General features: G+C 35.0%; 1 protein-coding gene across 1 annotated transcript; it reads left to right on the top strand.

Moving 5' to 3' along the window:
* Positions 1-147: 147 nt before the first annotated feature.
* Positions 148-11,486, top strand: mTor (serine/threonine-protein kinase Tor). Its single transcript, XM_085185437.1, has 10 exons — positions 148-526; positions 596-1,393; positions 1,708-4,283; positions 4,353-4,525; positions 4,823-5,108; positions 5,257-7,140; positions 7,368-7,583; positions 7,988-8,353; positions 8,815-9,129; positions 9,315-11,486. Exons 1-10 carry the CDS (start codon positions 307-309, stop codon positions 9,714-9,716), a joined length of 7,236 nt encoding a protein of 2,411 aa, XP_085041563.1. The 5' UTR covers positions 148-306; the 3' UTR covers positions 9,717-11,486.
* The last annotated feature ends 1,353 nt before the right edge of the window (positions 11,487-12,839 follow it).

The raw sequence follows: 12,839 nt of genomic DNA, 5'->3' as shown, positions 1-12,839 counted from the left end.
TAAAAAAAGAGTAAAGTTTTTTGCTAATTTATATATTAACTAAATATATTACAACCATTATATAATTTAATGACGATTAGCGGTGTTTTAATTCTATTATTGTAATAGGCAATTACAACGCTTCAAAACTTATAATGACAGATTGAAAAAGTATAACCCTTGTGTATTTATTTATATTTTAAATGAATAATTATACTTACTAATATTAGACTGTTCAAGGTTTTATTTTATAAATATATTTTTTTCTAGAGTAAAAGAAACTATATAATGATGATCGTTTTGAAATTTATATAAAAATCAGCCAAAATGTCCAATCAAGTAACCGCTTTTGTAGCGGGCTTAAAATCCCGTAATGTGGACATACAAACAAAAACAGCACGGGAGTTGTATCATTATGCTAAAACAGAACTTCGAGAAGTTCCTCAAGAAGAACTTACACAGTTCCTCGATGAGTTTAATCATCAAATTTTCGAAATGGTATCCAGTAACGACGTTCATGAAAAGAAAGGAGGAGTCCTGGCTATCGGTACGTAGGAAACACGACTTACACTTTAAGTGACAATTGAAGTTTTTATAATGTTTGTTTATTTTTTAGTTTGTCTTATTGGAGGTGATTGTGACACAACTAAAACAAGAATCACACGATTTGCTAATTACTTGAGGAACTTATTGCCCTCATCTGATGTTGGTGTTATGGAATTAGCTGCCAAAACAGTGGGTCGGCTAGCAACTGTATCAGGTGTCAAAAGAGCTGAATATGTTGAATTTGAAGTCAAGAGAGCATTTGAATGGTTATCAGAGGAAAGAAATGAGGGTAGAAGACATTCAGCAGTTTTACTTTTAAAAGAATTAGCTATAGCAATGCCAACATATTTTTATCAGCAAGTGTCAGGTTTCTTTGATCATATACTCATAGCTCTGAAAGATCCAAAACAACAAATTAGGGAAGCAGCTGGTAAAGCCCTAAGGGCAGGTTTAGTAGTAACAGCTCAAAGAGAATCAGCAAAACAATCAACTGCTAAACCTCAGTGGTACATGCAATGTTATGAAGAAGCCATGTCTTCATTTGAAGAAATACCAATTAGAGAAAAAGGAATTACTAAAGAAGATAGAATCCATGGAGGAATTTTAATTTTAAATGAGTTATTACGATGTTCAAATTCAGTTTGGGAGAAAAAGTATACCTATCTTATGTACAGCTTGGACACACAAAAGGACATTGCAGTTTCAGATGATATAATTTTCATAAGTTCTAAATTACACAGTCCATCAGTGAAGAGAGGGTATTTATGTGATGGTTTCAAAACAGAAAATGTTCAATATCCTGTTCCTATTTATGAATCTGAAGTCTGTAAACAATTGCTATCTGAGAAAATAGAAAGAACATGTCAAGGTGAATATTTTTTATAAACAAGCATAGTCTTGTTACAAATATATTTAAATTATACTCCACATACAGCAAGATAGGTAGAATCTTGTGTCAAGTCATTTCATTCTCCACTCCACAAGACATTGTCTGTTAAGTGATAGAACTTGACACCATACTTTGTTTAGTTGTTGGTAGTACAACCACCATTATTATCTTCTTATCTCTGGTAAATAAATTGATAAAAAAATATTTTTATTAATTTATTTTGTCTTTTTAGAATTCCAGATTGTTATTTAAATATACAAATTAACACTTAGAAAAATGAATATATGTTTCAGATGTGATGTCACAGCGCCTTCTCAAAACTCAAGGTGTACCACAGGTTCTTTTAATTATAATACCAAGATTAGCAGCTTTTAATAAAGAATTATTTTTAAAGAAATATCTTAATTCTACTATGCATTATCTTTTAACGTCAATCAAAAGTAGAGAGAAAGATAGGAATATGGCATTTACAACATTAGGCTTAATGGCAGCTGCAATAGAGGATGATATAAAACCATTTATTCCTAGAATAATGGATGTTATCAAACAAGCTTTACCAGTCAGAGATACCATCAGCAAAAAAAGGATGTGGATTGATCCCTCTATTTTTGCTTGTATCACTTTACTAAGCAGTGCTGTCAAAGATCTTGTTGTTAGTGATATAAAAGAATTGTTAGATGCAATGTTTGCAACTGGTCTCAGTCCATCTTTGACAATATGTCTAAAAGAATTGAGTCACAATTTGCCCACTCTAAAAGGAGAAATATCTGAAGGACTTTTGAATATGCTTTCTCAAGTGTTACGAAATAAACCATTCTTACATCCAGGTGTTCCTCGAAGTTTAGAGCAGCAAAGCAATATCAGTTTGGTTTTAGAACCTCACGATAATGCTAGCATAGTTCTCGCATTGAGGACTCTTAGAACCTTTCATTTTGAAGGTCAGCATAGTCTATTAACATTTGTCCGGCGCTGTGCTGAACATTTCTTACAGAGCGATAACCAAGAAGTTCGAGTGGAAGCTGTCAAAACGTCAGCAAAACTATTGTCTGACGCCACGGTAAGAACTATGAAAACACCTTCTAGAACTCTGACCATGCTGACAGCTGAAGTTGTGGGTAAAATGTTGGTAGTTTCAGTTACTGATCCAGATTACGAAGTGCGATATTGGGTACTAGAATCTCTTACTGAAATATTTGACACACATTTAGCACAAATTGAAAATTTAAGTTTTCTTTTTATTGCTATGAATGATGAACACTTGGAAATCCGGGAATTGGCTATTTGTACCATTGGTCGTCTCAGTACAGTTAATCCTGCATATGTTATGCCTGGGCTTCGGAAAACTTTGATACAATTTTTGACTGAGTTAGAACATTCGGGCATGAGTCGGAATAAAGAACAGGCTGCAAGGATGCTAGATAACCTAATTTTACATGCACCTAAACTGGTTAAACCATATATGGAAACTATTTTGAATGTTCTGGTTCCTAAGCTAAAAGAGGCTGATTTGAACCCTGGTGTGATAATAAGTGTTTTGAAAGCTGTAGGGGACTTGGCTGATGTACACGGAGATAATACAGGTCTTAAAAAATGTTTACCTGACCTTCTTACCACTTTGCTAGACTTATTATCTGATGCAAGTGCCACAGATAAACGAAGTGTTGCCTTATGGGCATTTGGTCAACTTATAAGTGCAACAGGGCATGTAGTCTCACCCTATACAGAATATCCTAATCTGATGGATGTATTACTCAATTTCTTAAAAACAGAACAACAACCCAAAGATAGACGTGAAACAATCCGAGTTTTAGGACTCTTGGGTGCTCTAGATCCATACAAACACAAAATGACGAGGGGCTTAATTGATGGACAACCAGACTCCAGTCTGGTGCCAGTAGCTGACAGCAAGGCTGAAGAAAACAACTTTGATATGACCACTAGTGAAATGTTAGTAAATATGTCATCACCAGTGCTAGATGAGTACTATCCCGCTATTGTGATTTCAACCTTGATGCGAATCCTCCGAGATCCAACACTTCAACAACATCACACGAGTGTCGTGCAAGCTGTAACCTTCATATTTCAATCCCTAGGAATAAAATGTGTGCCATACATATCTCGCGTCACACCGAGCCTACTTTATGTAGCTCGAGCGACTGATAATAATAATTTTAGAGAATTTTTGTTTACTCAATTAGCAAAATTAATAGCTATTGTTAAACAGCACATAAGAAACTATTTAGACAAAATATTCGACCTGATTAAAGAATTTTGGACACCAAACAGTCCTCTACAGCCTACTTTAATATTGTTAGTTGAACATATTGCTGTAGCGCTTGGTTCCGAATTTAAAGTGTATCTACCACAATTAATGCCACAAATATTGCGCGTTTTAGCACATGATACTAGTAAAGACAGATTTGTAACCGAGAAACTTCTATATGCTTTACAAAAATTTGAAGACAACCTCGATGATTACATGCATTTAGTAATACCGTCTATAGTTAAATTGTTCGATGCGTCAGACTGTCCTATCCAAGTGGCCAAAGTAGCTATGGAAACTGTCGACTATCTATCCGACTCGTTGAACTACAGCGAACTTGTTTCGAGGATAATTCACCCACTAGTTAGAAGCTTGGATATCTATACTCTAAGACCTACCGCAATGGACACACTGTGTGCTTTAATTATCCAACTTGGCAGAAAGTATAATGACTTTATTCCGCTCGTTCAAAAAGTTATTGTGAAACATAGAATACAGCATCAAAACTATGAGCTGTTGCTCTCGAAACTACAATCAAGCTCGGCGTTATCTGTCGATGATTTCCTACAAAGTACAAGACGAAAACCACGAAATAATAACCAAGAGGTAACCTGTATTTCTTGCATCTAATCAAAACTGATGAATCAATTATATAATAATGTGTTTAATTTTTAGGCACGTATAGTAGCTTGTGATACTTCACAGTCCATTCGCAAACTTTACGTGAATGCTCATAGTTTAAAAGTAGCTTGGACGGTCAGTAGCCGAGTTTCCAAGGACGATTGGCTGGAATGGTTGCGTCGATTTAGCATAGGATTACTAACTGAATCACATAGTCCAGCTTTAAGGTAAGCATAAATAAATAATCTTAATACTTATTCAATTTCAATTGATGTAATACACAAGTGTCTGGAACCGATGAAAAAATTCTAATAAACGTATCGTATAAATCAATGAATACCGTAAAAATGTTAATCAAGTGTCATTTTGATTTGAAGATCGTATAATATCATATCTGCTCTTGCTTGTACTAATATTTTCTGATTGTTTATTACCTAAGCTATCTCGATTGTATATTTTTATATATTTTATTTTTCATATAACGTACGGAGAATACAACTATTTATGAATACTTTTTTCTACAGGGCTTGCCTGGCTTTGGCACACAATTATTCGCAATTACTGCGTGATCTATTTAACGCGGCGTTTGTATCGTGTTGGACGGAGTTAGACAATACGTCCCGATCAGAGCTATCAAATGCTTTGGAACAGGCTCTCACAGCACCTGACGCACCAGAACTAGCCCATACAGTCCTAAATCTGGCTGAGTTTATGGAGCATTGTGAAGGTGGCGCATTACCTATCTCGACTCAGTTATTAGGAGAGCGGGCTATGCATTGCAGAGCGTATGCTAAAGCACTTCATTATAAGGTAGGTTACGGTTTGGTTAAATAAATTCAAAATGTCATTTGATGGTTTACTATGACATTTATTTTATTAATTAACTATCAAGTACTAAATGCATTTCATTTGTTATATTAAAGAACTAAAAAATGTGACCAACTATTTTTGCTTACAGGAAGAAGAGTTCCGCAATGGAGCCACTTCTCAAGTAGTAGAGGCGTTGATACATATCAATAATAAATTACAACAAAAAGAAGCTGCAGAAGGTTTACTCGAGCGTGTGATGACACAACGCGAAGCCGGCGACGCGAGTCTCAAAGTTCAAATTAGATGGTATGAAAAATTGCACAACTGGGAAAAGGCATTGAATTTGTACGGGGAAAAACTCGCTGGAGACGCCGACAATGGCGAGTCATATCTCGGCGAAATGCGCTGCTACGAAGCTCTAGGAGAGTGGTATAAGTTGTACAATACTGTGTCCAAGCGGTGGTCCAAGATGAGCACCGACGAAAAGTTTAAATCAGCAAGGTTGGCCGCCGCCGCTGCATGGGGATTGAATGAATGGGATTCAATGAATAAATATGTTAACTTTCTACCAGAAAATACCCAAGACGGAGCGTTTTATAGGGCCGTTCTCAAAATCCACAACGAAGACTATGACCATTCTAAGTTATATATTGATCAAGCTCGTTCCATTTTAGACTCAGAGTTGACTGCCGTCGCCGGTGAAAGTTATCAAAGAGCTTACGGTGCTCTAGTAAATGCTCAATTATTGGCTGAGCTAGAGGAGGTTATAACTTATAAATTAGTTCCCGAAAGACGAGAGTGTATAAGACAAGCTTGGTGGACAAGATTACAAGGAGGTCAAAGATTAGTAGAAGATTGGCGTAAAATTCTTCAAGTACATAGCTTAGTGCTAACTCCACAAGAAGACATGGCCACTTGGCTTAAGTTTGCATCACTATGCAGAAAAAGCGGTGCTCCAAGACAAGCTCATAGAACCCTAGTAATGTTACTCGGAATAGATCCAAGCAAAAATCGTGACATGCCACTTCCGGCTCACGAGCCAAGACTTACGCTAGCATATGCAAAGCATCTGTGGGTAGCTGGAGACAAACAACTAGCATATGATCAACTGCAACGTTACGTAGAAAATGTCGAAACAGGAGATCCTGAACATTGTCGCCTGCTTGCTCGCTGCCATCTTAAACTAGGCTCTTGGTGTGAATCTTTGCTCGGCATAAATAAACATTCTATTCCGGAAATATTACGCAATTACTCGGCCGCAACTAAATTGTCGTCCGATTGGTATAAAGCTTGGCATGCGTGGGCCTATATGAATTTTGAGACTGTTCTATTCTATAAGCATCAAGAAGCAGACATGTCGAATTCCGAAGAGGTTAAATCGGTGGCTGAATACATACAGACGTACACTGTCCCTGCTGTCGAGGGATTTTTCAAATCTATAAATCTTTCACACGGTAGTTCGTTACAAGATACATTGCGATTGCTGACACTATGGTTTGATTATGGGCATCATCCCGCTGTGCACGAAGCACTACTAGAGGGGATACGGACGATCGAAATAAATGTTTGGCTGCAAGTTATACCGCAGCTTATAGCCAGAATTGACACTCCGAGGGCTTTAGTTGGGAAGTTAATCCATTCTCTTCTTATCGATATTGGGAAGTCACATCCGCAAGCCCTTGTTTATCCACTAACAGTCGCATCGAAATCGTCGTTCGTAGACCGCAAAAATGCGGCCAATCAAATTTTGAAATCAATGTGCACACATTCAAGTAACTTAGTGAATCAAGCAGCTATGATATCCGAAGAGCTCATCAGAGTAGCTATTCTGTGGCACGAACAATGGCATGAGGCTCTGGAAGAAGCTTCAAGATTATACTTTAGCGAACACGACGTGAAGGCCATGTTTAAGACTCTGGAGCCATTGCACGCTATGCTGGAAAGAGGTCCGAAAACATTAAAAGAAGTTTCCTTCAGTCAAGCATATGGACGAGATCTTAATGAAGCTCAGGAATGGTGCAATCGTTTTAAGGTTAGTTATTACGAATATTTTTTTACAACATGCAATGCCTCGAAAATTCGGTGGAAAGTGGAGAACGTAGGATCTTAACACTAGATTCCCTCTGCAAACAATTTTATTGACACTTTTTACAAGACCGTATGTATGACGTCACATTATGGTGGCTGCGGTTTGCGCTAATCTATCTAAAAAATATATTTTATTGTTTTATTTATATAAAGTAAATCTGTTTGGTCCAGGAATCTGGTTCAGTCCGCGACCTGAACCAGGCGTGGGACCTGTACTACCACGTGTTCCGCCGCATCAGCCGGCAGCTGCCGCAGCTCACGTCCCTAGAGCTGCAGTACGTGAGCCCCGATCTGCTGAACTGTCGCGACCTGGAGCTCGCGGTGCCCGGCTCCTACGTGCCCCACCAGGACCTTATACGTATTGCGCACATACAGAGTAGCTTGCAGGTGAACTTTTGGGTTTTTAATATGGGTGTTTCATATATTTCTGGAAAATATGTTAAAGTATGTTAATTCTAGAGTCTTATTCTAATAGATTACTATGAAAAAGAATGTAGGCACGTAAGACAAAATTCTTTCAAAAATTTTATTCTAATCGTTAACCTATGTTCTTAGAGAAAACCCCTAATTATAGAAAAAAAAAATATTATAACACATTATCTAGTTAAATAATGTTCATTTAAATATAAATTAAATGTTTATAAAAAAAAAACTGTACATCATTAAAAAATCTAATATGTTAACTACCTAATTTCATGGTATCAGTTTTTCGTGTCGTTTTGCGCGCGCAACGTAAAAAAGAATATTTTTGTAATGATATAAGTTAAAATACGTATGTAATTACTTTTCAGGTAATCATTTCAAAACAGCGACCCCGTAGGCTTTGTATACGAGGTTCCAATGGGAAAGATTATATGTTCTTACTAAAGGGACACGAAGACTTACGTCAAGACGAACGAGTGATGCAATTATTTGGTCTCGTTAACACCTTACTTCAGGCTGACCCTGATACCTTTAGGCGAGACCTGGCGATACAGAGATATGCTGTAATACCATTATCCACTAACTCGGGGCTAATCGGTTGGGTGCCCCATTGTGATACCTTGCATTCCCTTATAAAAGATTTTAGGGAGAAAAGAAAGATTCTTATAAATATTGAACACAGGATTATGCAGAGGATGGCTTCAGATTTGGAGAAATTGATGCTAATGCAAAAGGTATATTTTTTAATGGTGGTATATTTTATTTTTATATTAAAGTGGCCAAGCATCGCAAATTTTCAAAGTAATTTAATAACTGAATCTAAATATAATTGATTCGAACATTGCTAAAAAAAGAAAATATTTTTTGTGTTAATGATAAAAGTTATTTCCCATTGGAAATTACATTTATGAATTTTATAGATACATTTATCTATTGATAGGTTTTAAGACACGTGATGTCTTTCGAGACATTGCGTTTTGAGTGGTAGACGTCCTGGCACCACCTTAAAGCCCGGCAATGCCCCTGTAGGTCCTCTGGTGTAGCAAAGGGTCGGGGCGGCGGCTCATGGGTAGCGGTGGTCACTTACTATCAGGTGACACGTACTCGCGTTTGCCTTGTCTTTGCCATAAATATAATACGAATAACCGTCGCGTTTACCACGGCGCAACTATTTTTATACATATATATTTTATAGGTGGAAGTATTTGAGCATGCTCTAGAACATACCGCGGGAGATGACCTCGCAAAGTTATTGTGGCTTAAGAGTCCTTCTTCAGAAGTTTGGTTCGAGAGACGTACCAACTACACTCGCTCACTTGCGGTCATGAGCATGGTGGGCTATATTCTGGGACTTGGCGACAGACATCCTTCTAATATCATGTTAGACAGAGTAACTGGAAAGTTCCTACACATTGACTTCGGTGATTGCTTCGAGGTGGCCGTCACTAGAGACAAATTTCCGGAAAAAATACCCTTCAGGTTGACAAGGATGTTGATAAACGCTATGGAGGTATGTAAAGTTTGTACATCAAAAAACTACTTTTATTACAGAATATAGGCTGGTCGATCAGTCATCAGTGTTTAGATGTTATTTTTGACAAAAAAGAAATTATAATTATCAGTGCTAATAGAAATTTAAATTACCAATCTTATTTTAAATAAATGTACAATCACCATAATGAATTATACACACAGGTAACAGGCATAGAAGGTACATACCGTCGCACTTGCGAATCTGTAATGGAGGTCCTCCATCGTCACAAAGACAGCGTGATGGCGGTCCTCGAGGCGTTCGTCTACGACCCGCTGCTAAACTGGCGTTTAATTGACGCGGGGCGACGCTCGCGCGCTTCTGACGCGCCTCACGACACAGACCCGCCCCCAAGGGACGACGTCCCCGAGACGAATTTAAATAAACGAGCTTTAGCTATAGTGAACCGTGTGAGGGATAAGCTCACGGGACGCGATTTCACTCATATAGATGATGCAGCTGATACAGCCGTCTCTGTTCATAAGCAAGTTGATCTGTTGATACAACAGGCCACTAGTAATGAAAATCTGTGCCAGTGTTATGTTGGGTGGTGCCCGTTCTGGTAAATCATATAATCGAATCTGAGTGTAAAGCGGCAATTACATTACACTACTTCTAGTGCACTATGTCGTATAGGTCACTATATGTAGAAAAATCTATGTGAGGATCTAGGACCCTAGCCAGGGCGAAACTTGAAACGATTGAAATTTGAATTTGAAATGCCCTATTTGGAATGCGGTCAACATAAGAAATAGTGTAACGTAATTGTCATAATATAGTCTCTAAATGACTTATCATTTATATATCAAACGTAAAGATGACGAAGCGACAGGAACTTCTATCTGTAAATTTCACAATATATAATATGCGATTGATTAATTATTTACTGATCTCTTTGTTAAAGAAATGAAATAAATAATTAATATTATATTATATATAGTATACATTTGGATCTATTAATTGCAATGAATATAATAAGAAATAGTTTAGAAACTATTGCTTTATTGCTAGTTGCTATTGTTCATTATTATTATTATTGTTTATCGAATCGTTCCCTACAATATAATATGACATGAGTTAGCAAATTTTGCTGACAATTTATTTAAGCGATTTAATGTGAATAATCAAAATTGTAATGTATTTTCTACTTAGGTACCATCCATAGATTAAGTCACACGTAAAGATCAACGAAATATGATATTGTGTGACAAGAGGTAGGGAGAGACATAAATTCCGTTGGGACTTCATTTCATTTCAATATATAATATAAAAATTTAATTTTGAAGTTGCTGTTTTAATTTAGTTATTTCTTGATGTAAAATTGCAAAATATATGTAGGTTTGTCTTACAAATGTGACAAGGAGGGACGAAGGCTAAAAAAATTAACAAATGTCGTGTGACGTAATTAATAGATGGACCCTTACGATTTTGACAGTGAATCTATTTTTTTTTATCATTAATATGATTGTTTACTTTATGATTAATATTGGGGTTTTCTAGTCTGTAAAATAGATTTAGTTACATTTTTTGGTAATTAAACAATAAAAATGGGGATATATAAAGAAAATAAATGTATAAATTGATTTGGTTTAATTTTATAAACGATTAAATTAATACAATATTATATGAAAATTTTTATAGGTATATGTACCTATTATTTTTTAATAACTAATTGTAATAATTAATTTATTTAGTTGTAAGATTATTGTTATTGATAGTTTTCTGGGTTTCTTAAGTTAATTTTAATCCCAACGGCATTTCTATATGTACGATTATATACATAGATATACACTTAACCTGCAATTGTAAAAAAATATGTAGCGTCTCCTTTATAGTTTATAATAAAAGATTAATCTTTTCATTTATACAATTATAATATATATTTCGAGGCAAAAATAATAAAAAAAAATTGATTTTAATACTACTACTAATTTATATGTCAAATTTTTACTTGTGATGTAAACAAAATACAATTTTTCAGTACTTTTTTTTTGACATCTCACGTTTTTTTGTGTAAAAATATTACACTTATCTATTTTTGAAATTCAAAATTCAAAGTAAAGCAATTTTTTAGGCTTTCATAGAAAGAACATACATAAGAAATAATATTTATAGAGGGTTATATCATAAACTTTAGTTTTAGTAATATGTTTCTAATTTCATGTAAATTAATAATAGGAAATAAATAAAACGACATTTTCTTTTCATTTTCTTATGTACAATAGTATGGTGATAATGTAACTTGATTAGCAGCTAAAATATTCTAAGTTGTTAATTGGTAATGTATATGCATAAAGTTCGCTTTATATTACTCAATAAAGGAAATAATAATTATATCTTAAATTGTTTTACTTTGATATAAAGATTTTTAACTTTATCATTCATCGTTTAAAAAATAGCAAGCTCAGTTTTTCTTTCAAGTTTAATTCAGTACATTTTGAGATCTTATATATTATCTTAGATCTATGGCTGTAGTTCATAACCTTTAGGTACAAATAGTACGGTCAACGAGTCGTGACTTAATAAATTTTTTTTTACTCTTGACTACTTTCTTCCCGAGTGACCAATGTTCAAAAGTTCAGAAAGCCTAGCTTCATGAGGGCCATAATCAGTCGACTGTACTGTAATAGATTTGAAGAACTGTTGCAACCGTGCATTATAGTTTTTGTACCTACAAGGTAGCGCTAAGTTTCAATAACGATCCAAATAATTAGGAAATGCATAATATTTCAAAACATGATCTATCTGGTACGTGGACAGGAGTGAGATTTTATTTCCAATTGCTACCTTGACTTTTACTCGATAAATCGTAATTAGTTAGCTCACATATCTACCATTCACATACAATGTAACTTATAAAAAATTAAGGAAGTCACAACTTGTACTACAAGTGATTGAAGCTGTATAATGTACCTAATTTTATTTCTTAAGCTTTTAAACTTTTTATTTCTTTTTAAATTAATATTTTATGCTGCTATAGTTGTCTTTACCAAAAAACCTTAGCATATTACTTGTTTTTATGTTTTGTATTTAATTTAAGTCTGAATGTCGGCAAGTATCTACCTATATATATATTTTTTCATTTTTACAAAATAATATCAATTATTATATTATTCATGATTCGCGCATTGTCCACATCTTATAACAATATCTGAAGTCTGGAGAAGTTTTAGATACATATGTATTCTTATACTATTTCTTAGGTCTGCGTGTCGGATCCAAAGCTGTATGTACATACTTCGCCTAAGCACACCGGGGAAGGCGATCATGATTGAAATAGTTTCCCCCCTAGGTCGAATTTAAAAACTCTACTATTGTAATTTTTTTCAGACACTTACTACCTGTGTCGCTCTGGTGTGTAGTTTTTACACCTTTTTGTATTGTTGTAAGTTTGCACTCGCAGACAGTAACATTTAAAATATTAATTTTGAATATATTTATTGTAGCTTTTTCGAGTCTTAGCTCTATGTTTAGAAATGTTATCCATTTAACTCGTAAATGGATAACATAAGGTCCTATTTAGTTTCTAAATTGCAAGAACATATTTCATTTGCTTACTATAAGTACTTATCTATAGTTGTTACGTATAGTATCGTGGTGGTGTTAATAAGACTAGACTTCACATTCAACTCTGTCATTATATATTTAATTTGATTATTTAAACGCTACAAGACAATAGTGGAACATAA

The sequence above is a fragment of the Heliconius melpomene genome, chromosome 5, assembly GCF_056956725.1.
Source record: "Heliconius melpomene rosina isolate 202511_hmr_F chromosome 5, ASM5695672v1, whole genome shotgun sequence".
NCBI classification, from domain to species: Eukaryota; Metazoa; Arthropoda; class Insecta; order Lepidoptera; family Nymphalidae; genus Heliconius; species Heliconius melpomene.
This window is presented reverse-complemented; position numbering and strand designations above follow the sequence as displayed.

Bases quoted from the DNA above. Each gene is read 5' to 3' on its own strand.
- mTor (XM_085185437.1), top strand. From the start codon at position 307: ATGTCCAATCAAGTAACCGCTTTTGTAGCGGGCTTAAAATCCCGTAAT. The intron at 4,526-4,822 runs GTAAGCATAAAT...TTTTTTCTACAG, and splicing joins TCACATAGTCCAGCTTTAAG to GGCTTGCCTGGCTTTGGCAC. The intron at 8,354-8,814 runs GTATATTTTTTA...TATATTTTATAG, and splicing joins AATTGATGCTAATGCAAAAG to GTGGAAGTATTTGAGCATGC.